The sequence below is a fragment of the Anastrepha obliqua genome, chromosome 2 (genome assembly GCF_027943255.1).
Source record: "Anastrepha obliqua isolate idAnaObli1 chromosome 2, idAnaObli1_1.0, whole genome shotgun sequence".
NCBI classification, from domain to species: domain Eukaryota; kingdom Metazoa; phylum Arthropoda; class Insecta; order Diptera; family Tephritidae; genus Anastrepha; species Anastrepha obliqua.
In genome coordinates this window covers 78057587-78084068 of record NC_072893.1, presented here as the reverse complement: position 1 = coordinate 78084068, position 26482 = coordinate 78057587, and the positions used below count along the sequence as shown (strand labels likewise).

The window sequence follows — 26482 nt, the reverse complement described above, 5'->3', positions numbered from 1 at the left end:
TGAATTTTGGTATATAAAAGTGCAGGTTTTAAATGACTACAAATTATCACCGATTTTTTTAATTTTTTCGCTAAGGTATCACGCATTTTTTCCCCTAAAAAGTACATGCTCGATTTTTTTTTATGTGAAAGAAAAAGCCTAGCACCGTACGCATGGTTAGAGGTTAGGGCAAGCAGTTATTTATAAATTTTAAAAATAACTCACTTTGCATTTAGTAAAGTTTTAGAAATCAAGGTTTCGATTGTTTCAGATTAATTAATAATTTTTTAAATATACATATAAAACGGAAAATGGGCATAGAATTAGGTACCTTTAATGTTTCGTTAAAACAAATATGCCCATCTGAGCTATAACTTTTCAGGTTATCTTTCTTAATTACAAATTCTTTGCAAACAAATTTTAAAATTTTTTGTTAACCATTTAAACGATTTTTACCAAACTGCAAAACCTTTGAAAACAAACTACAAAAGCTGTTTGCATTGATAAAAAAGAAAAATGTCACATTCATACAGATTTTTGAGGTTATCTTCATTTATTACATATTCTTACGAAAATATAGAGTTTTTCATTTGTGTTTCGAACCATTTAAAAACTTGTTATTTATCGTTTTCCAGAAATGTTTAAAAACTTCAAAGTAGCATTGATAAAAATGTTCATAAATTAGGATTTACCATGCGAAGAATATAGTTGATAAATATAAATATTTAAACCTTTCCTCAACAGTTAAAATTGTCTGAATGGCTGTGTGTACAAGTATTTATATCCGGCCAAAGCAGTCTGCTTTTTCTATAATCTGATATTTCATGTGGGGGTTCAGAGTGGGTTTCGAATACGGACCTACGTCAAATATATTAGTACGATTTACACGATGTATAAGTATGTATGACTTTTAGATGTTGAATAGCATTACAACAGCAATTCGTATATAACCTCAAAAATGGCCAAGTCTAGTACCATCACTTCAAAGAACGTTATTTGGAAAGGAAGAATTATTTAAGGCGTTATTTAAAAAATGATGCCTAAGTTAAAAAATGTGTTTTTTTTATGATAAAAAATATTTTAATTGTTATTTAAATTTTTTTTTAATATGCTCACCATTTTTCTTCAATATGCTCACAAACAATAATTAGCTTTGTGCGCTGCAAAAGAAACGCTTTTCTTTTTTCGCTAACAATTCAATTATGCTTGCGTAACTGCCTAGAACTAATATCAGTCTTTCCGAGACTCGAATTAACTGCAGTGCACATATTGCCCTTTCTGCTATCCTCTAAAGGTGTTGAAAAATTTCTTAGAGCATTCTATACCTATACAATCACAAGCTCGTCATCATCTGCCGCTTTCGGCAGCTTTTTACTATGAATTTTTTTTTCATTTTGTTTTTTGTTTTGTTTGTTTAGTTTTTGTTCTTACTTGAATACGTTTTTCCTTTAGCTATTGTTACACAAATCTTACACTGCATTGCTTTACAACTTCTTTTAAGACTTACGCGATACTTCCACTTAATGCTTCACAAAATCGCTCTGATAATTTAAACCTTCTTTGCTCCTATCGTACCATCACATACTCTTTCTTTTTCTCAGCAGTCTGCAATGCCTTATCATTTTAGAATACAATAATTATTTATTTTTTCTAAATTACAATAATTTCAAAAATCGATTTTAACTAACTGTCGTGACATATGGTATCATTATGTTGGTAATATTCGCTTATCAATATAATCTAGTACTCTAAATATATGTAGACAAACATTCAAATGTATTTCTATCGTTCAAGCAAAATGTGCTAAATTATGCAGCGGTAAATTAATAGACAAATATGTATTTATGTCCCGAATTGATTGTGTGAAATATTATTGACGAACACAACAACAATGTAATGTTGACAAAATTTCTTATAAAAAATATACTGGGATATTTTTGCTCATTTGTTTTTTATACTTCGTTGTCGACGGTTAGCAGATTTGTTATTATTTTTTACCGAAATATTCGACAACTGCTAACACTTAATAAGTCGAAATATTTACGTCATTCATCTATTGCTAATTTTACATTTAAAATATAAAACAAACACAATTCATGATTTGTTGGATTAGAAGTTAAAAGTAGAATAGTTGTAAGTGTTCACAAGGAAAGCACACAAAAAACGCACATAGTACAACTTAAAATTACAACGAAGTATCTATTGCTCACATCTAGTAAAAATTCTAAAAAATATACACAAGTTGCATGGATACAAGGCGTAGTAATGCACTTTGTCTGATTAATAATAACATAAAAATAAATAAGTATCCATTAAAAATTATTATCCATCCATGTCAGAGCGAAGAAGCCGCAGTCTTCGGAGTCTAAGAAATGTGTTGCTTGATTTTGGAAAAGTCAGCCTGCTATTAATGCCAGATATCAAAATTGAATGCTCTGTAGTTTCAAAATTTTAGTTACTACCTTTTATGTCGAGCTTTTCTGTGCATTATTAGGGTCATATTTTCAATGAATTTTGTAGCTAACAATTTTATTTTGTTTTTGTATTGCAGTTGCAGTGGCGGCAAGCAACAATAGCCAGAGTGAGCGTAGTAAGGAAATGTAGTTGAAATGTTGAAAGGAACGGCAGGGCAGTGGCAGTAACAGCGTTGACAGTTCCAAATTTTCAGCTTTACAAAATTCGCGCCATTTGTGCTTTCCATTTCCGCTAGCTTCGCAACTGCGTCAACGCTCTAGCGCTCTGATGGTGTCCACCAACTTGCATGCATTGGTGGGCTTTTATTTGCATCTCAACATTTACCCAACGTAATTTATGTTTTTTTGTTTGATTCGAAAATTTTTGCATAGCCCACAAATTTTGCTTGTTTGTTTGTTGTCACACTGTTGTTCAAAAAACAAAAAGCCAGCAAGACATGCAACTGGTTTATTGAAGCGAATATTTGCAAGGCTTTTTTGCGGATTTGCTTTTGTTATTGTTATTTGTTGTCCGAAGAGAAGGACTTATATAAATTTTAGTCAGGAAATATCGGTGTGAGTGAGTATTGGCGGAGGCTAGGCACGGTGTACGTATGTCTGTCGATAGAGGAGCGTGTAGATTGGTTACGAGTATACAGCTGCTGCTTTTATGTATGCAGGTATATATGTATGTATGTACATCTATGTTTGTAAATAAACTAAAATAGAGTTATATCCTTGAAAGAGCTGGTAGATAGCAGTTGTTATTATAGACTTAATCCCATCTTGCAAATATATATTAAAATACCATCGCAATTTCACTTTACTTTCAACTCTGCTTCGCAAAAATATAATTTTTTTGTTTTAACATTTTCAATACCGACACCAATCTTGCCTCGACACATCGCACACTACATCAATCAACTCAATGTTCATATCTGACCGTCACCACTTTTCAACTTCAGTTACTTTCTCCGTCGTTACTCACAAGCCAACACCTATACCAACACCAATACCGAGTCCATCTCCAAATGCAATATCATCAACATTTTGTCCAACTCTATCATTGTCAGCCACATTAGAACGCACTGCCTTCGCCGTCGCCTCCGCTACGTTTCGTCGTTTCATCATACGCGATCGGCACGATCGCATCAGCACCACCAGCTCGACCATTGCCGTTCAATCCCAGCCGTTCTCCTTGATCATGTGCGCCAACTCAATGATGTATTTGCCCTCCTTGTATTTTTGACTGGACTCGTATGCATGCTCGTATTTCCAGCCTAATGGTGTTTTACAGCATTCACAATAGATATCTGCAACAGCGTGTAGACCAGTGAGCAGAACACGCTCCTCCGTTTGACCGCATGCCACATTCACCACCGAATTGAAGAGATAGGCAGGTCCCTGACTGCCCTGGAACGATTTGGAGATAAGCTCATCGTGCGAGGCGAGATGCGCACGGCAATGAACACATGAATACGTCCGATTCGTGGACGGCAAATAGGCTTGAAATGTCTTCACCATTGTGTGCTGTAATGATTTAACTCCGCTAGGATACTAGAACACTTGTGTGTATGTATGTATGTAGACGTATATAAGTGTTTGATTTATATGTGTATATGTACTTCGGCTGCTTTGCTTGGCCTTTTTACTGCTATTTATATGTAGTTGATTTCTTGTTGATCTCGTTAAGCGTCAATAACGTCAGCTGTTGTGGAAGAAAAGAGAAAAGAATTTCAATTAACTTCAATCGATTAAACCCAAAGCATTCAAACTTCAGTAAAAAGCAAAAGAAAAAGAAAAAACAGAAAAACTAAAAACAAAACGCAACTGACACGCTGCACACATCAAATGAATATCCGACTTACCAACAACAAAAGAAATCTGTAAAAATCCAACTTTTCGCTTCGTCTGCTTTTTAGTAAAATCGCTTGTGAATCTGTAAGACTACGCCACTACTCACATCCACACCTCCACACTCCACTACCAATAATATCTATGTAGGTGCTGCTGCACACTCCAAAGCACTTGCAACAATTAGAGCAACACAAGTGAAGCAAGGCAACCACAACTATTCAACAACATTCACTTTAGCACTGGGTCTGAATTTTTGAGTCGACTCGTTTCGCGCGACCATTTACTTTACCAACTTGTATGTTGCTCCACGATTCAACAACAACTCAACGGCATCCACTGCGCGTTGCTCTTTATTTTGTCCGCATTTAGTGCGCTACGGTTTATTTTGCTATTTTAATTTTTTTCTTTTTTATTTATTTATTTCTTTGCTTTTATTTATCTTATTTTTTGTGTTTTCACGACGACGACGACGCTGCTTTTTTTTTTGTGTTATTGCGCTTGTACCAGCACTTTTTGGTTGATATTTTTTTCTGATTACTGTTGTTATTATTGAGTCTTCAAATAAGTATGCAATATATTATATATATGTATGTGGAAGTGTGTGTACCCAGCGATAACTTGTGTTGTCTATATCAGCGCTCTGATAAGTGATTGTTTATATGTACGTGGTTCCACCTCCCTTACGCTGCCTCACGCTGGCTATCAATTTGAAAACCACACACAATGCAAAAGCACGGCGTAAAACAGAAAATAGCACCGATAGCGATGGCGCACCTCCCGCAATGTTTTTAATGTTTGCTTTTGTTTTTTATTTTATTGCAGCGTCACTGGGGCACTATCGTCTAATTGTCTGTCTGGGGATCTGAGGACTATCAGATTGCCTTTGTCACGTACACTCGCAATACTTCTATCTGTGTTAGTTGCTTTTCGCTTCTATTTGTGATTCTTTGGCCTGTGTGTGCACGGATATTCTGTTGAGGTTCAAATCAAACTCGTATCTGTTTATATTGCCAGTGATTAAATATCAAATTTCCTGTAATATAAAATAAAAAAAATTCAAGTACGTAATATATCAGTTAAGAACAACTACACGACTGCATACATCTGTATGTAAATATATAAATTTGGTGATTAAACGAAAAAATAAAGTAGATAATTCATCAAAATCGTATTTTATGTTTCAAAACTCGCGTTAACGCTAAAAAAGGAAACAACAGAAAACAAGTCATTCGTTTTGACATTAGTAGAATTAGGTAGAATAATTAAAAAAAAGTGATAACCGGAAATTTTCAACGAAATTCACTCGGAACTGAATTACAACACATGCCCGAACATATTTTTTGACCACCATGAACTACTTTTTATACCCGTGTATACAGTTCTGCAGTGAACTTTCCGACGGCATAAACATAGCGCAGCGAATAAAGATCCAGCGACTACGTTGGCTGGGTCATGTCATCCGAACGGATACAAACGCTCCGGCTCTGAAAGTATTCGATACGGTGCCAGTTGATGGTAGCACAGGAAGACATCCTCTGCGTTGAAAAGATCAGGTGGAGAAGAACTTGGCTTCACTTGGTGTGTCCAACTGGCGCCGGTTAGCACGAGAAAGAAACGACTGGCGGGCCAAAATCGCGTAAGCGGTTATCGCGCCAATTAAGAAGAAGAAGAGCAGTAGTACGTACACAAGGGAATAAAAAGTATTACAATTTCTTCAGGTAACGGATTGTATATAACCGCTTAAAGAAATCGAGCAAGATATAGACAAATGTTGTGCTCACACAGTCACTTCACCGTTTTGGAGTATTCCCAATATTTCTACATGGTCCGGCACTCGAAGTTCTAACCAATTATAAAGCCCATATATTTCAGTTCAAAGTAAAAAATGTGTGAAAATATTACAAAATTAAGAATCAGTTTACTTTTTCTCTATATGACCACCTTTTGCCTTGACTATGGCCTTGAGACGGTCCAGAAACGAATCGCAAGCTGCCCGAATGTGATTTGCCGGTATTGTGACCCACTCGCGGGCAATGTTTTTTTTCAGCGCCTCGAGACTGGTGAAATTTTTAGTTCGAACCTTGCTCTCCAAAATGGCCCAAAGAGAATAATCAATCGGATTCACGTCTGGTGAATTTGAGAACCATTGTGTGGACGTTATGAAGTTCGAAACGTTCGCGCTGACTTTTGAGATTTTTTTCGCAAACGATGCTTAGAATTTTTTTCATATACAATGTTCCGCACATGTATTGGTGCCAACCTCAGATCAGATTTGCTGCAGCGGCAGCCCTAGGTCGGGGAAAACCTGAGTCATTCCGGTATGTTAAACAATTGGAATGGGATCTCATTAACAAGTATTGGGTGCCTGGCATGTGAAGTTATCCCGCTCGAAAGTAAGCACCTATTCACATGACCTCATCGTTCAAACCGTCGAAACAGCATGTTTTCTGGGCCTACCGTTATTGAGATACATGATGACGATCGGTGACTACACGGCATGATGGAAAGAATAATGAGATGACGCCTATCGTGGTACCGTTACTTTGCTCTCAGCGAATTTGACAATGAGTTGCGTCGTATTAGCACCAGTATGGCCAGATTTCCATTTTCGTAACTTGATTTAGCATTTTTTTTTTTGGTTATTTAGTCTCGAAGTTTCAATTCTCTCTTCATGACATTTTTCTAGCCTGTTCTAATTAAAATATAATGTTTGTAGTTTTGTAAAATATACATTTTTAAAAAATTAGTTCAATAATTCACTCAGTTTTTTTTAGCTTTACTTTTTTTAACATCTGGTCGCATTGCCCGCAATTGCTGTTGTTGTTAGTGTTCTTCTGCTTTCAGCAGTCAAATCTCTCTCTCGCTACTGCAGTGTTGCCTAGCTTTGGATATAAAGACACACTGAAATTTAATATTCTTGCATAACCTTAAAAAGAGCAAAAAATTAAATTTACATTTTCAAAATATCAAAATTCATTATCAAGTTTTTTTTAACTTATATAATAGTTTCGGTAGCTTTAAACTAAAAATAAGAAACAAACACCAACTTAAAAAGTTTCGCATTTTGATATATTAAAAAACACTAAATTTATTGCGAAGAGCAAATGGTTGGCAACACTGCACATTGGCCGAGTATGTGATGGGCGCAATCTCGTTTCTATCATTCTTGACTACACCATACTGGCAGGACTTGATGAACTGCTATGAAAACAACATCGAGTATTGTGTTTACATATTACAATTGAATAAACTAAAATTTTAAACTTCATAACAAAGGTTTTACATTTATTTTTTTTTTTTTAATTTAATAAATTTTCATTCAAACTTCAAACTTTTTAATCAGATTTTTTAGGAAAATTGAATTTAATTGAGCCATTTTAAAGTGACTAAAAAATTCGCCTTGACTGTTGTTTTTTTTCGTGTTGACGGTGTTATGGATTTTCTTGCATGTAACGCAATTTTTTTTATATTTTTGTTTTTAACAGCGCGACATATTGCCAAATTTTGACTATTATTATTTATTTTCTTTTATTTTTTTATAAAAGTATATTTCAATTATATGGTATATACACCTGTGTTCACAACAATAGTTGCGGAACATATTGTAATGTTTTGAATATTTATTTATCTACATCATACAAATATATAACTTAAAAGATCAACTTTCGCCATAAAAATTGCTACCTCTTTTAATCAGAATGTTTAGAAAAATTTCGGGTATACAATTTTTTAGCACATAGAATTCTGATACAAAAAACTGTAAGTTTGAAGTGGCTCAAAATTTGCGTTGATTTTTTATAATTTTTCTTTTTTTTCGGCATTCTTGTGCTGTATATAAAAAAGTTTCGCCCAATCGTCCGAAAAAAAAAATTTCAGAAACCAACACACTTTTTGAGCCATTTGAAATTACACAATACTATACCTAAATATACCCAGCATATTTCTAAAACTTCTCACTAGAAAGTTCGAAATTATTTTAAAAAAATCATTTTTTTGTTTTTTAATTTTATACAAATTTTTAAACTTTTTAGTTTTTCTTGTGGTATGAAGTACATTTTTTATAAATATATAATAAATAAATTCAAACAAAAAATAAAAAATAATCAAAATTTTGCTATATATGGCGCTGTGTATATAGGTGTATATACTATATAATTGAACTATATTTTTATAAAAAAAAGTAAAAGAAAATTTAATTAAAAAAGTATTAAAAATTTGCCAATATGTCGCCCTGTACATCTTTTTGTACGTTTTAATTAGGTGTTACAGTTCTAAGCAGCCACCAAACGGCGGATAGTTATTATGAGAAACTATTCCTTGGCAGAAATCCTGTCGAAACAGAGAGTAAAATTTTTTTCTATTATTTGAATTTGCATGCCCATTAGAGGTCTTCGCTCACGATATCAACCGATTGGCAATCACGCTTTAGCCCTCTCGACTATGGCAGCCTCCGTGGCTTTAAATTTAAATAAGATTACTCTGCAAAACCCCATTCAGGTGAGTTCTATTTGTATCAACAGCACCGGATGGATATTTTGTTCTTGTTTTTGCTTATTTGACGGAATAAATAAATAAAGGTAATTAACACATTCACTGCTACCATAGCAAAACAAAAAAAAACCAACAAAAATGATGGCCAATGTCCCAACATGATTTTATTGTTTTAAAATTAGTTTTGCTTAGTAATTAAAGTTGCAATGTGTTTTGTTCACATTTGTTTTTTGTGTTTTAAGAGCGTGACTAACATAAACTTACTAATGTAAATTGCTTTCAAATGATCTTCTCTTTTTCGCTTTCGAACATTTTTTTATTTTTCTTACTTTTTTATTCTATTGAATTTAACGTGAATATAAATCATTGCATTTTTAATTATCTTACGTTTTATTTTCTTTCAATTTCATTGAATTGAATATTTCAATAAAAGAAAAATACAAACAATATTCACCATATTATTATTCTATAATAGAAAAAAACTTTTATTTGACACATAGGAAAAAAGTGTTTCCACTAGCAAAAAACTTTTGAAGCTCCAGAACAAACTCAGCCAACAATAGAAATATTTCGGTGACCCACCAGAAGATTCAGATTAGGGATTTAAATTTTTTCGATGTTTACAATCCCGATATTTTCAGATTCTTGCATTGCGGTCCCAGAAGCTCGGGATTAGGCTCATTATTTACATATTCATCATTTTACCACAACTGAACTCAGAAAAGCGATGTGGGATGCTATTTAGAGAGGAGCCTTGTCTTTCGAATGCAGACCAACCAGTATAGCCGAAGTTTTCGTTCCCATGAGAGTTGGTTGGGTTTTTCTTTCCTTTCAGCCAGAAAAATATTAGCTGGAATAATAAAGCAATACAATCTGCACACTTATACAGGTCAGATTTTCTTATTCCCGAGCGGTTTCTAGCCAAATTTAGCATCTCAATTTCACTCAAAGGATTTGATTTCGTTGAAACTGTAAAAGAGAAAGCGAGGTGCGTTCTAACAGAACTGCCAAAATAAAACTTGCAGCACAATTTTCGAACAAGGGAAAATGTCCCTCCCTACAGTCGGTTCTACGTTACCGGAACGACCCGGATTTATTATATACCCGTCCAAGGACTGTCACTCCAGCAGCACTCCCGTACATGTATGGGCAATGTTTTGCTGCTACAACAACAAGGGAAAATTTCCCATGAAATGTTTTTGGGACGAGGGAGATGTATGCATACATTAAAAGTCGATCGAGCTATTTAATAGCCGCCCCTAGTATTATTATTATTATTTATTCCTTGGAAGAATTCAAAGCAATACTTTGAATATCTGGTGTACCGATCAAAATGTTTTAGTAAAAAAATATGAATCTTTTATCTTAGCATTTTATAGTTTTAAATTCAGCTTTAAGATAGGAAAAGGCTTATTGGGACCACACTACCTACATTACACTACAACTTTAGCACAATGACTTATTGATAAGTTTTGACAATTTATTTGTTTCATATTTAATTTTATGAAATTTTCATGTGGAAATTTTGAAAAAATCAACAGATTTTAATCAAAGATTTCACACTTTTTAATACGAATTTTTAGAAAAATTCCGAGCATGCAATTTTTAATCCGTTCAATTTTAGTTTAAGTTTAAGTTCCAAGTGGATGAGAAATCGCGACGACTTTTGACAATTTTTTTTTTATAAAAATCAGCTTCGCAATTCTTTTTTATTATACTAGAATTTGGTAAGCTATAAAACTTATTGAGCATTTTTCTAGAAATTCTAATTAAAACCCTGGAACTGGATGAAGTTTGTGGAAGTTTCTAATTTTTATGCATATAAAATTTGAAACTTCTTGTTAGCTAATAAACTTTACTTTTATACAAACAAAAAAAAATCAAAACTGGTCAAAATATTGAGGTGATATAGTGTGTATGTACGTACGTATGCACATCGACCATTTTCAAGTCGTTCCCACGACAATCGGTTCTACTTTACCGGAACTACCCGGATTTATATCCGGTCACTCCAGCAACATTTCCCCCAAGCATGTGTGCGGAATGTTTATGCTGCTAAAACAACACCAACAACAATACCAATAACAACAACAACCTTCTGTTGTAGTTTTTAGTGTAGCTGACATGGTAGCCACGTTCATATTGGAATGGCTGATGGCCGCATGGGTGTCGTGCGGCAGCGATGGCATAGGTCACAGCAAACGTGCGCAATCCACTTAGATTAGGAAAATGGTCAGCTTTCCAGCAGTGATAGTATTCTCAGTGATAGTGGCAGCAACTTCCGCAAGAACAGATGGCAAATCGATGGTAGGACAGCGGTCGGCACTGCGGTGCTCGTTTTAGTAGAAATATTATTTCTTGCTGTACGCATTTTGTACGCAAATTCTTTAGCAATGACTTGGTGAAGTACGCACCCTACACCTGAATGTTGTTATTGGACTTATTTAAGATGGGATTTCTCGATAAATAAAACTCGATTTTTTTATTCTCATTCTACGTGAGCGTCTGCGCAACTGAGCGACAAAAAGGAAAATTGGCCGAGAATACGGTCGATTTGATATATGTAACAGAGTACTGCATGTATCTTAAAATTTAATTACTTATGCAAGCAATGGGTGGCTTAGATAACCTGGAGGTAAATTAGTATTTACATTTCTTCTTCCCCTCCAATGAGGGGGAAATTGTAATGTAAAATGTTTCTAAAATATAAGAAAAGTTATTGATTACTTAATTGCCAAAATCACTTATGCCAGTACTAATGTGCAAACCAGCTGTTTGTCTGCAAACCCAGCAAAGTCTGAGAAAAGTTTGGCTAGTTTGTTTTTAGGCTTGTCGAACATACATATATTGCTACAAAGCCTGAAAATTTGGCCTGGTGTCGAAACAATAAAAGAACGAAATTTTTACTTAGAGGACATTTGTTAAAGTTCGGTCTGCCTTGTTTCTACGCCCAAAATCCCCCTGCGCCCCTACCCCAAAATCCGTGTGAAATTCACTAAACATTTCCTCTATAAAACAGTAAAGTAAGGCCATTGCAAATATTAAATCTTATCGAAAAACCACAATTTCGGAACACTCTATGGCACTGACACTCCTAGAACTCCAATTGCTAGCTAAGTAAAATAAAGAAAAGAACAGTTGCAGACATAAAGCCATAAATTTAAATAGGTATAAAGCAAAACAAAGATTGCAAAAAAGCGTGTGTAACCACAAACCTCCACATAACATATGTTAAGTGCATGTGTTTGTGCATACAGCCGAAAGGCGGCAACATGTGGAAATCAAGCAAAACTGAAATAAGGAATTGCAAACAGCCATTGCAACAATGATCACAGAAAACGGGAAGAGTGCAGATTTGCAACAACGAAGTCATATAATTAAAGAGTCACAGAAGTGGCACAGAGGGCACAAAAGCCGATCAACAGAGCCACAGCCAAGTGGCAAATAAAACAAAAAGCAAATAGAATGAAAATGGAGAAGCAGGGGGCAGACAAAGCATGCACCCCATTTACACACGGAGACATCTGGAAGGGAGACACTGGAAATTCTCTTTTCATGTCTCATTCGCGGGCACACGGGCAAAATTGTTTTCGGCGACATTTTGACATTTAATACTTTAGCATCGTATGGTTCGGATGTATTCTCGCTCACGCTTACATGTAAAGCGGTAAAGGTTCGTCAACAATTTCTTAAATATATGAATGAAAAATGCAAACTGGTTAAATAATAAATAATTTGTTGTTTTTTTTATTGAAATATATTTATAAATTCTTATACTTGAATAAAAAAAATTAAATTAAAAATACTTCATATGTAAATAATTAACTTAAAATTAACTTGAGTATCTAGAAATGCAGGGAAAAATTAGAAATCAACATAAACATGTCCCATAACTATTTTAAATTATACTACTTTACTAGCAAAAATAATCGTGCATTTCCCAAGCAGCGTTCGGATGTTTGTCATCGTTGTTTTCTTCCGTTTGTATAAAAACCAACACATAACTTAGAACTTTCTTCCACAAAAGCAGAAAACGAATGAAGCAACTGTCAAAAATTGCTTTAAGATTGGAAATACGAATAAGAAGAGCAAAGCGTGTCGCCAGTACAGGAGACAAATTCCCTTCCCTCTTCCCCGGCCGTCCTTCACCCCCGAACAAAATGTTTCCCTTCCAGTGGAGACATCGTGTAAATGGGCACATGGACGCACAGGACTTTGCAAACACATGGGAAAAATAGTATTTGCGAGTATGCGTGAATGTATGTGTGTGTGTGTGTGATAAAAACGGTGTTAAAAGAGCGAATAAGAGAGTTAATATAGGAGATAGTCTCAAAGAGCAGACTGAAACTGAGAAGAGGCAAATAAACAAAGAAGGTTCATAGAGGCCAAGCAACAACTGACACAACAAAGCAGTCAACAAACTTTAATGGAAGACAGACACATACGCCTATCAAACTACATATGTATTTATATGCACGCAACTGCTGACTACTATTGTTGTAAGAAATGTGAAAAGCAAGCAACGAACAAGCAGCTGATTGAAGAAATGTTTGAAGGCAGAGTGTGAATTTACACATATAAATATATGCATATACAAACATAACATAAATATCTACTTTAAATGTAAACTGAAAATAGGAGTTGAAGTCAATAGCAAAGCACAATTCTGAAAGTAAGTACATACATACATACATATGTACATAGCTATGTTGGCAATGAGGGCATGCTGTACAAGCCAATGAGATCGTCTACGGGTCAATGTGATAAATCACAAATCAACCATCCATTGGCTAGTTGGATGTGAAGAGAAGAGAAAGAAGGAGGTAGGCAGTCAGGCGGGTGTTAGCAAAATAAGTCTTAAACTTATACATTACATTATATTACATATATGTAGATACATACCAATTTTAGCATGCACATGTATGGATGTACGCTTATACATACACAAACATATGTATGTGTATATACCCATGTTGGATGGGAAGGAATGAAAAATTAAATGAAACGCGCACAGAATAAGTGTGGCTGATCATATTAATATTCTTCACTTCAACACTTTGTGTATTGTGTTGGTTTTGTAATATATCGTAATTATTCGAATGTAAAAACGCGCATGCACGGAACAAAGAAGGTAGATAGACAGTCAGCAAGAATGGTGAGACAAAGCCAGCACAAAGGCAACTATATACAATTTTTTTTTATTTATGTATTTTGTATTTATTTATTTTTTTTTATTTGGTATGCATTCATGTACCATATGTACGTATGTATGTATTTTGATGATGCAAATGCCAAAGCGCAGGCAAACACCAAAAATGTTGCGTTTGCATTATGTATGTATGTAAATTAGATTTTACACACGATTAATTCAGGTTTGCTTGCATTTTAATAATATTTAGATTAAATTTAAGGTAATGAATTGATTTTAAAATACAGCGACAATAATAGGACAAGGTTAAGCGGGACTTCTCTTCAAATATGTGATACGCGTTTATGTAGCTCAGGATTTTTATGAGCAGTTGTAGTGCAGGGTAGAAATGCAATCGGGATAAATTCAGAGGCGACACCGATATGATTTTTGTATCATTTTGATATATTTAGACTGAAAAAGTTTATGAACAGCAGACCTGCAGCCAGGTGATATGTCAGCCCGAGCTACAGAGCTAGCAAAACACTGAACTCAGGATAGCGTCGAAGTGTCTTCTGATGTTGCCTGTTCAAAAAACTTCACTGTGAGGAGTACATATGAATTATATGCCACGCTTCCAGTTAAGAAGAATAATTGTGTGCTCAACAAGCAGTTCGTGCTAGTACCACAGGAACCACTCCAACAGTAATCTGCTGGAGGCAGAGCCACTAACACAAGCACGTTGGAAGACATCTCCATCAATTGATGGTACCCGACAGTGTACAGACAGGTCCTAAACGGCATTCATCGACAGCCCCTAACAACCTTGTTGAACTTTTGCACCCCGAATGCCGTTATCGGAGTCTAACTACCGCCTATAGCAGCCGAAGAGCTTTAGTTGTCTCGCGAAATACGCGTTACCCTGTCACAATTGCGTTCTGGATATTATTGCATGTTAAACTACTATCTATCCAGACGATGAAGATCGGTGAGTACACCGCACTGGCAGGGTCTACTGAACTGCAGAAAAAAAACAACTATCACTTCAGAATTGGCTCAGACATAAACTCAGCATACACCAACCACCTCTTTATATGACCACTTATACCAACTTATGTAACAACTAAGCGATTCCAAATGATCCAAGTAATTTTGGCATGGTCTTCAATTTTTCTGAAAATTGGTTTCGTAGGCTTGAGTATAATAAAAAGTAAAATGAAAAACATTAAAAAAATGCAAAGGGTTTTCCAATAAGAGGCCTTATTCCCGTAAAAGATCAGGAACGTAGCACCGTCTCGTTGAAAACAAACGTTGTCCAGATCAATACCATCTAATTCCGGCCAAAAAAAGTTATTAATCATCTCTCGATTCAACGTAACTGTTGCTCCAGCTTCATTTTCGAAAAAGTAAGGTCCAATGACTCCGTCGGACCATAAATCGCACCAAACAGTCACACGTTGAAGATAGAGAGGCTTTTCAACAATAACTCTTATATTTTCTGAGCCGCAGATCCGACCATTTTGTTTTGTTGACGAAGCCACCGAGGCGGAAATGGGCCTCATCACTCAAGCTGATTTTTCGATGGAATTCCGGATCATTTTCATGCATTTCAACGACCCAATCAGCAAAGACACGACGTTGTTCTTGTGCTAACTGGACTTTATAAGCCTTAAGACCCAAATCTTTATGCAAAATACCGTGTAATGACGTTTGTGGAATGGCTAATTCCAAAGAACGAAGAGGAATGGACAAACCTGGGTTTTCTTCAACACTTTCGGTTAAAACATCAATATTTTCGGCTGTTCTGGAGCGACGTGGACGGGTTTTATTCTTCACATCAATAACTTGTCCTAACAGCTCAACAGCTTGTTCACCAATTTCAGTATTGCAGTCCGACAAGGTACTTCAAGATGACCCAAAAATGTAAGAGTTTTACGAACCGTCTCAGCCAAATTTTCACAATTTTTATAGAGAATTTTTATAATTTGAATGCGTTGTTTAAGCGTGTATCGTTCAATTTGTATTAGTGACGTAGTTTCTACTTGTCAAATATCAAAAAATGACAGCTTCAAAGTGGCATCTACCGAAATAGCGGGCTCTTCAAAATAACACCTGTTATTGGAAACCCCTTTATATAATACTTTTGAGATTTTTTTTATGTTCGAAATTTTGGAATACCGCTGTACGTGAAAAACCAGTGCACAATCCTACTTTAGCGAAGACTACTACGAACTCGTATACATATTCGAGTAGGCTTTCTCCTTATTTCATTTATCGAAAAAATCTTAGGGAGGTATTCTTCAATTCCCCCAATAATGTTTAAGAAAAAAATTTATTTTCCATTTTTTTTTTAAAGTACATATATTTTATCCTAAGAAGTAGGAAAAAATTCTAAGAAAATATTTGACTTTAAAAACTCCGAATAAAAACTTTCAACACTAAACAAATCTCAAAACTATTAAATGTTTTCAAAATATTTTAGGTTTAGTTGTTATAAGGCTACAAATAAACGAATTTTCAGAAAAATGTAAGACCACTTGACTTAGAATCGCTTTCCGTTTAATCACACCCCGTCGAAAAGACTGTCTCTTAAGTCTAACGACAGATGGGATAGATGACGATGACTGATGGCTTTTCTACTCGTACATGATCTATTCATGATAAAAAAACAAGTTAAAAAGATTTTTATATAAAAAAGTGGACTTTCCGCTGAATTACTAATTCCAGTGCAAGGGTCCCCGACAGTAAAATCATTGCTACCGAACAAGAACAATGCAGAAAGAAGAGACCCTTAAAGGCTGGATCCACCTGTATTTACTAGTAGTAAAAATTATAAATATTAAAGGGCATACAGATGCAAGCTGATGTCGCTACAGAAGAGGAACGCATGCGCCAATCGTCAGCAGTTTTATGTGAAGTCTTCCCTTCCGAGTACAGTACGTCTCACTTCCGTAAACAGATGCATCTCGTCATAGCTTTCGTTCAGCTTGGAGTTGTTTTTTTTTTATTATTTTTGTGTGTTTCGACGAAAAACTTTTAGGGATAACAATAAAGCAACGAATAGTCATTAAATTTTAATAAATGTTATAAAAAGCTGCTACTGAAATTTAAGATATTGGGTATGGGAATACGTTCCCGCCCTCATAAAAGAGGTGTCGCTGTTGATACTATTTTTGTGTTCGCTCCAGTAATATACTGGTGATTTGAAGGTGTATATGTGAGGTCTCGATCGCAGTAGTTGACAATCGTTTGAAGCTTAAAGATCCTTTTCCACGTGACGTCAAAAATGTCTACATTCATCTCGAAAAAACATCATTTGCGGGAAACCTTTTAAAGAAAATTGCAGCTGAAACGTGTCGTATGTTGATCAATATTTACGGTAATTACGCGCCATCTAATACAACTTGTAAATAGTAGTTTCGACGCTTCCAAAGTGGCAATTTCGACGTGAGTGATAAAGATCACGAAGGGGCATCGAAAAAAATTCGAAGATACTCAACTACAACAATTATTGGATGAAGACGCATGTCGAACCCTTGATGATATATCTGAAGGTTGTTGACATATCAACAGTAAGTAAACGTTTGCACGCAATGGGAATGGTCCAGAAAGCCGGCAACTGGGTGCCCAATCAATTGAAGGAGAGAGATATCGAGAGACGTTTGGTGACGTGTGAGATGCTTCTTGAACAGCAGAAAAGAAAAGGTTTTCTGCATCGCATCGTCACTGGTGATGAAAAATGGATTTATTATGATAACCCTAAGCGTCGAAAATGTTGTAGCCTGCCAGGTGAACCAGGTCCATCGATAGCGAAAAAAAATATTCATGCTTCAAAGGTTATGTTGTTCATCTGGTGGGATCAGAAGGGTGTCATCTATTATGAACTGCTTAAACCATCTGAAACCATCACTGGCAATCGTTACCGACTGCAGCGAATGCGTTTGAATCGACCTCTCAAAGAAAAGCGACCGGAATGGGACGATAGACATGACAAACTAATTTTGCTACATGACAATTCCAGGCCATACGTTGCTAAATCGGTCCAGAAATATTTAGAGGGACTGAATTGGGAAATCTTGCTGCACTCGTCGTATTCCTCAGACATTGCACCTTCGGATAACCATTTGTTCCGATCAATGCAGTGAGCCCTTATTGGAAAGCGGTTCACTTCTTACGAGAACATCGCAATCTGGCTTAATGAATGGATGAAGTCAAAAGAACTCGAATTTTTCGTCAGAGTCATCCGTATGCTGCCTGAAAGATAGATTAAAGTTGTGGCTTCCAATGGCACATACTTCACATGATATCATGTATAATTTAATTGTTTAAGTAATTCGTAATTTTGTCTAAGAAAGGGCGGAAACTTATTCCCATACCCAATATATTGAGAGAAATAAACACAATGAATAAGTTTTGAAAATGGTTGAGAAGACGTTGAAAATTATTCACTCCCGGACAATATATTCGCAAATCAAAAGTTGGGAAGGATAGGTGGGTCATTTCGTTTGAGTTGCTAAAGAATTGTTTTCTGCGGGCAGAGTATAAGGGGCAATGGAGGAGGATATGGGGGATGATACTTCTAACGTCCGGATTACACGTGCACGCAGTTGAGTCATGAGATGTCCGTGTGTAGTCTTTGTATGCCCAAGACGAAGTCGTCCGAACTTTATGACATCAAGTCGAGTCATCTAATTCTTAGTTTTTATTTATAAAGTCTGTTATATGGGTTTTGTATGATTTACTTGTTGGTACCAATCATTAGTTGAACTCAATTCATAGTGCTGTCAAATCGGTAATTATTTCATCGTGAACCTTCACTGAGCTTCTAAAGGTCAAACTAAAAGTCAACGGTAGATAGAATATAAACCAAAATTGTTGAAAAAAATGCATGGGCTCTCAACCAAGATATGCCAGCTCATTCCTTCATGCGTGTCAGCGATTTTTAGCCAAGTACAATATATCAGCTTTGCCGGATCTGGTGCTGTGCAACGTCTATATAATTTCGTAGGAGAAGTTCGGAACAAAACAAGTACAATTTCATTCCAACAAATATGTGAATAAGCTCATAGATTAAGGAGGGGGTAGGGTCACAAAATCGAAATTTTTTTTCTTCACTCATCTTATAGTAAATCATTTCAAGAATGTTGTGTCAAAATTTTAAGTGGATCGGAGCAGAACTCTCAAAGTTATAGCCTTTGTAGGCACTCTACCTCGGAGCATAGATAATTTTTCAGAGTCATTTTTTCAAACGCGTTTTTCCCGAAACGACTTCTTAAAAGTCGGTGCCAATCACAACTCCGAAACTATTCAACCGATTCTTTTCAAACTTGGCACACGTTTTCTAAATCAAAAATACCTCCCCCCCACACTGTTTTTTTTTTTAATTTTTTTTTAAGGTTATTTTTCACTTACAAATATGGCGAAATTTTTCGCCAAAAATGCTCGTTTTACGTTTTTTTGCCACCAAAACTACAAAATGAAAAAAAAAAATTTTTATTCATGTGGGGGGGAGCATTACGTCATACTTTAACTGAAAAATTCGACTTTTTTAGTTTCAGATGATTCTACGACGAATGCCGATTGGCACCGCAGAGCACCTCTCGAAAAACATATCTCCAAAAAAACTCTGTCATGGGCTTATTTGTCAATATTTTATTATTAATATTTTTTAAAAACTTATTGAAAAGATGTACAATAACATGCAACTGATTTTATTAAAGTATCTTAAGCCATATTTCTGTAAAAAAATAAAAAAAAAAGTGTTTTTTTTTAGCGCTAAACCCTACCACCCCCTTAAGCCCTCCAGCACTGTTTCAAACAATTATCAGAGTGTAGCGCTTTAGTGATAGATGAGGGATATTTGAAAGCAAAATATAAAGGTTTACAGTGACAGTATTGCTATTTAATAGGCACACCTCGTTTACAGCTGCATGCCTAAAAATCTTGGTAGGTAATAATATTCTGTATTACAAAATTCTGGATGACAAAATTCTGTATATTGCAAAAAAATTCTGCTTTTTTAAAATTCTGCTTTTTAAAATTCTGCTTTTTAAAATTCTGCATGTTTAATGCGAAAGATTCTGCTTTATTCATCTCCAGGTAATATTTGATTGCAAACATATGTACATACCAATGTATAACTGTTATCAACTATTTATAAATAATGTAGGTATGTACATATGTACGAGGGGATTCTGCTGTTTCCGTGGCGCCGCAATCTTATGGCGGATTCTTATAGAACTCGACAAAAGAAAACGAAATGAATGAGTAAAATTGTTTGATATCTCGCTTAGTTTTCGAGATATTGAATAAAAAAAAAAGCTGGAAGGCCTCAATGGTTTTAACACGGAAAGGAGTTCTACGCAAAAATACTGTGGATTGCGTAGCCGGAGTTGGACTGATGAGGGTTATTTTTTTGAAGCGGGCCGAAGGCCGCCCACGCGAAAAGGAGTTCTACGCAAAAATACGGTGGATTGCGTAGCCGGAGTTGGACTGATGAAGGTTATTTTTTTGAAGCGCGGCCGAAGGCCGCCCACGCTAAAAAGAGTTCTACGTAAAAATACGGTGGATTGCGTAGCCGGAGTTGGACTGATGAGGGTTATTTTTTTGAAGCGCGGCCGAAGGCCGCCCACGCGAAAAGGAGTTTTACGCAAAAATACGGTGGATTGCGTAGCCGGAGTTGGACTGATGAGGGTTATTTTTTGAAGCGCAGCCGAAGGCCGCCCACACGAAAAGAAGTTCGACGCAAAAATACTGTGGATTCTATCGAAACTGAAGAAAAACATATTATTATTATTATTATTTTTTATTTAATATCTCGAATAATAAAAAATAATAATAATAATAAATTAAATGATTACATTACCTCTTTAACATTGTTAACATTATATTTTAATACAGAATTTTGTAATACAGAATTTTGAAAGCAGAGTTTTAAAAAAGCAGAATTTTGTTTTTAGAATTTTGTACATACAGAATTTCGACACCAACCCGTAATAAGCTTGTATTGGCATAGCGCCTTTTTTTAGTTTAATACTTGCAATATGTACATTTTTAAATTTTAAACTCAAACACATATCTTACGGCACAAACTCAATGTGTAACTGGTGCTGCTTAGGTAAGTCTATTTGTTTACAAAGCGTAAATATTATTAATTCCTATGCTTAAGATAAAGGAGATTTAATAATCTATGACATGAGGGCAGTGACAAGAAAAAAATGTAAATAGGAAAGCCAATTCTGAAGTGATCAAAAGCATTATTTCATTATTGATTGGAATTAACCTACTTGAAGTATGTATTACGTACAATAGTATGATGCAAACGATTGTAAAAAATAATAAAAAAAACGTGCACATGCAAATATTCAGCACAAAAATCAATAAAGGATTACATTATCAATTTACTTTGCTTTGTAGTTTAATAAAAAAAATCAATATTAGCAATTTGCCCGTCACCTGCACACATTTCTACACTCACACGGAATCGCGCTGCACCCAAAAAAAAGGGAGAGGAGTATAAATTTTTACACGTGGGTGTTCATATATATTTATGAGTATGTATGTACGCTTTTATTGAATTTCGATTTAAGGAATCTCTTAGAAAAGTTGCCAGTGACGACACTATATAAATAGTACAATAGTATTTTTTTTATGTGTGTATGCATGTATACAATTATTTTATGACAAAAGCCCAAGCGAGTCTTGACGTCTACGATGTAGACTGTAGACGTCAAAAGCGGCACTTGAATAGAATTAATTGACTTGCAACGTGCCGACAAAAGGATGGCTGTATGAGGCTCTAGCACATTAGTCAACCTCTATCCTGTATGTATAATGACGCACTGGAAGGACAAGATTTCCATGCACAGAAAGTAAAAGGATTGCACCCTGTGAGAAAAACATGAACCAATGAAACATTATTCAATTTCAGTACTGCCACTATTGGCCCAATTGCAAACTAGTTCTTTAATTCACCAGTTGAAAATCAGATAAATAATCACAATTTGCATTCTTTTTAGTACAGTAGTTATTGTGCCTGATATAGAAATATCTCTATACTCTCTTGTTCGTTCAAAGTTAAAGTAGGCTGTTGTTGTTGTAGCAGCTCCATACATACGAAAATACAGGGAACGCTGCTTATGTGGCAGTCTTTAGCCGGATATAAATTCGGGTCCTTCCAGTTGCGTAGAACCGACTGTCATGGGAACGAAGTTAAAGCGTTGTCATACACTTCGTAACGAACGGATTTAAGGGAAATTTATTCGCTTTGCCACTTCATTTTGTAGACCCCTCTTCCGCCTTATATAGCTCATTGTAAGCTTACAGATTTACACTTGTGATGCACACTTGTGCTCATATAATTAAGTCCCTTAATCTATTTTATAACAAAAACCTAATAAATCAAACTTTCAAACTTTGTGCGAAATTCGAAAACAAAAAAAGAGATGTATTCATTAAAAACAAACTTAGCCTCAAAAATTTCAATTTTTTATTCAAAGTTGTCAGAAAAATTCTGGGTCTACAGTTTTAGAGTCCATTGAATTTTGGTATAATATAACGCAAGTTTGAAGTGGCTCGAAATCGCGTTGATTTAAAAAATTTTTTTTTAATGCTGGTTTTATGCATTTTCACCATACAAACAAATTTCGAGCATTCGTTAAAGGTATTTAAAATTTAAAATAGGAAGGAATTGGGCTATTATCAAGAACTGGGCAAAGCTTTTGTTCTGTAAGGTATTAAAATGTCGGTGAAAGAGGTTATACCGAAAAACAAAAATCATTTTCCAGAAATAGATACTTTCGCGGATAAAAATTATAGCAAATTAATAGAGAACTAATCAGATTTGATGCTTAACTTAGCTCGGAGCTAATCAAAAACGGATGAAGTGCATATTAAGTAAATCTAAGGTGTCGACGGATAAATTTCAACGCTTGACCACGTTCACAGTGAAGTCTTAACGCACGTTTTCCTTTACTGTATGTCAAAATCATATGTATTAATTTCTTTTTAGTGGGCTTAAACAACTTTGGAAAATATTGTATACTATTTGCATTGCACTTAACTACAGTTTAATACTTAACTTGAGTTCAAAATGGCATTTGAATGTTTAAATTCTCTTGCAACTGATCGAAAACTCTGAGTTAACCCAACTGTTATGTTAACAGCAATAGTCATATTGCAAATGCAAACAGTTTTTTTATAAAACACTTTGAGGCGCAGTTTTTAGTGCGATTTTAACTCTGTTAACTTAGCTAAACTAAGGTTAACCGCTCAATTTTGCAAGATTAAAGTTAGTTTAAAAACACAACACAGTTAAACTACCACCTTGTGGTAGATTTCTTTTACAGAAGCTCACTTTTAAATTATCTTTGGAATAAATGGACTAATTATCAAAAAATACCAAAAGCTAAAACCCCAAAAACAGCAAACATGAATATTGCAGTGGCCCAACACTCTTTATATAAAAATAAATACAGCTCTGTTAACCAACTGTTGCCAAGTAACTTCAAATTAAGCTACTTGAGTTAACTCAATTCCGGTAGAAACGCTGGATATTCTTAGAACTTAACTGCAATTAGTTTCCTGTTGGAAATAAGCTGTTATAAAATTAGATACATATGTATGTATGTATGCTAAAAGTTTGTTAGGCTCCCACAATTTTGAAAGCAGCTATTTTTCCTGCAGGGGCACATACTCCTTATAATAAGCACACACGCAAAAGTGGCTGTCTACCAACACGTGAACAACCTTAAAATGGCTATAACAACGGTAAAAGTAATATAATAATATTAAACACAATAACTGTAAGAGGACAATGACACATCAAACATACACATGTATGTAATGTGAAAGCATCTGTGAGTAATAAGAAAAAAAGTTCGATGAACTCAAAAGTCAGAACTGGATGTGAACGGAAAGCTTAAAAACTAAATGGCTAAGAATGTCACAAAAGAAGTGCGTAAGCAACGAAACGGTAAGCAGTGAAGCGAACGAGAGAAAAGGCAATTATGCATATGTGTGAGTGCGTATGCAAGGGAATTGGGAGCAATGACAACGCGCACACATACACGCATATCTTATGGAAATTACAGTTAGATGCGACGAGTGGGATGGTAAGAGAGCTTCTTCTCTTCCTGCGAGGTGGTAGACGGCGGCGTATGAGTAATAACTAGCCAGAGACCAACCAACAACACCAATACCGACAACTAGACAAAAAGGCTTTAATGCACAAAGCAATTAAGATAAATTTGTAACTAACTTAGAGAAATAAAAACAAAAACACAATAAATACAAAAATGCAAATGCAAAACTTGATAGCTGCGCATATACGCTTTTGCGTTATTACTGCTTATCAGGTGAAAACCGTATCGCACAAAGCCAAATACAAGTAAATAACAGAACGCGTATCAGCAACCTGAACAACACAAGAAAACAAAAACAAAAACAAAACGAAAAACAAAACGCATTTACGTATGAAAAAAGCGTATGTCTTTCACAGCTGTTTTTCGTAAAGAAAAAATATACAGATAAAGGCACTCAAAACAAAAACAAAACAAACACCGACACGACAACAGAGCACAAAAACGAGAGCGAGGAGAGAGCAAGCAAAGCAAAATACAAGTTGTAAACAATTGGGAAAATAAACAAGAAAACAAAAATAGCATAACAACAAAACACAGTAAATATTTTTGTGCTAAAGTAGTAACAAACTTTTGTCTTTATTAAGGACAGAAAGTCCACCAAACACAAGATAAAAACATATAAAACCACTACCGCAACTCGCTGGCTATAACTGACTTACCAACTTATGCGAAATTTTTGAAGATCTGCAAGGCAGTAAAGTAGTGCAGTGGATACTAACTAACTAACTTGAATTTTAAATATGTAAATAAAAACGCAGAAATTCCAGCAGCGCACAATGAACACGTTTACGATGGCAGCAAAATACCAACTGTTCTTACAGCTGCAATTGAAATGTGTTCGTTGCCGGTTTACTGTTCGCTCTGTTGCTTGACGATGATGATGATGATGATGAATGGCAGCAGCAACAACAAAAATATACATATATGTAAGCATAATATGTGCATTTGTAGATTTGAGTGAGACAACGACATAGACAAGCAAGCAAACAACCACCACTTACAACAACTACACTGGCGTAAATGACGAAGGCCACAGTACGCCACAGAGGGAGTGGAGTACAAAACCAACTACTTTAAGAACACTCTACATGCAGACCAGATATGTATACATTAAGGTGCATATACATACATATTTACAGTGGCACAGAAAAGTCTACATATAACCCGGTGTTAACCTGTTCTGAGCAACATTTGAATTGTTTTGAAATTCATACTCAATCAATTGATCATTAGCAAATCGAACCATTAGCAAAAACTAACAAAAATTGTTTAAGAGGCACGAAATTGGACTGCCAACTATAGACAAAAATTAAGAATATTATTAAATATGTATGTATGCATATATAAAGGGTGGTATCAATATTTAATTGTTGGCTTTCAAGAAAAACATTTTTTTTATGCTTCTAGTAGATACACTTGGGTCCACATAATCAACTCCATTAATTTTTTTACAATATTCGCAATATTTTGTATGTTACATTTTTTTCGTCAATGTTTTATAATAATAATAAACCAAAATATTTGCATCACATGACATGAAACCACCCTAAAATTATATGGAATCTAATTCAGGCGACTAGAGTAGAGTGGGGCTCGTTCTCACCACAGTCAGTTTTACGTAACCGGAACTACCCGAATTTATATCCAGTCGTGACATTCCCCAAGCCTGTATGACGAATGTTTAACTTGTTACAAAAACAACAACTAGCGAGGGGCTGATAGCATATAAATCACGAGGATATGCGCTGAGGATCATAGACCAATCCTGAAATAAATTTCATTTCTCAGCAGATTACTTAAGATTTGCTTAAGAACCTACTCCATGTTTCAGAGTGGGATCAAATTTCGATAATCGAATAACTTTTAATAGAGCACACTTTTTGTTTTCCCATCAGATTCGAAATTCAACTTAATTTCGTTAAATACAAATAATATAAATGTTGAAGACATTATATTTGAAAACCTAGTCTCGACTACATTTTTACACTTCAACTGTTCATTAATTGCATAATTGAGAATCTTCAACAAATTGTTAAAAATCAATAGTTAGCAAAAAAATTAATAATATTCTTGTCTGAATAATAGTTAGTTTCTATCGTCCTCGCATCATCCCCGTATTACATTTCTTAAAATGTATATTCACTAGATATTTATTGTATATTCATATTATGTCTAGATACCGAAAAGAAAAAAATGTTTTTTGCTTATCTACAAAAATTTCTGAGGAAAAGTCAATCCCGACATGGTGGTGTTTTTTGTCATCATCAGAAGGTATAGAGTTTTCTGTGCCACTGTAAATGACATGTACATACAGATGTGTAAACCTGTACACTTCGTATTCCTTCTGGCATCAATTCGCAAACGTTGCAACAGAAAACTCAGCTGTGGTCGCTGTGGTTAAAATTCGAGGGAAAACACTGAGTAGACCGACC

The 26482-nt window shown here is 35.1% G+C and overlaps 1 protein-coding gene across 6 annotated transcripts in view; it reads right to left on the bottom strand.

Annotated features, from left to right (window-relative positions):
• Positions 1 to 843: 843 nt before the first annotated feature.
• Positions 844 to 26482, bottom strand: part of LOC129239702 (protein yippee-like) — a 39693-nt gene continuing 14054 nt past the window's right edge. Inside the window, exons 2-4 of one of the 6 annotated variants that reach the window (XR_008581877.1) lie at positions 4301 to 5322; positions 2442 to 4140; positions 844 to 2383 (exon numbers count right to left, since the gene is read on the bottom strand). Coding sequence is in view for 4 of the 6 variants with exons in the window: in XM_054875437.1 (XP_054731412.1) it covers positions 3612 to 3956 (345 nt within the window). In the remaining 2 variants the exon portion in view is untranslated. Of the gene's footprint in view, positions 4141 to 4300; positions 5323 to 6070; positions 6093 to 6230; positions 6690 to 7069; positions 7216 to 24709; positions 24795 to 26482 lie in introns of those variants that run through there. The other 5 variants (XR_008581878.1, XM_054875437.1, XM_054875440.1 and 2 more) reach the window with 5 other exon arrangements.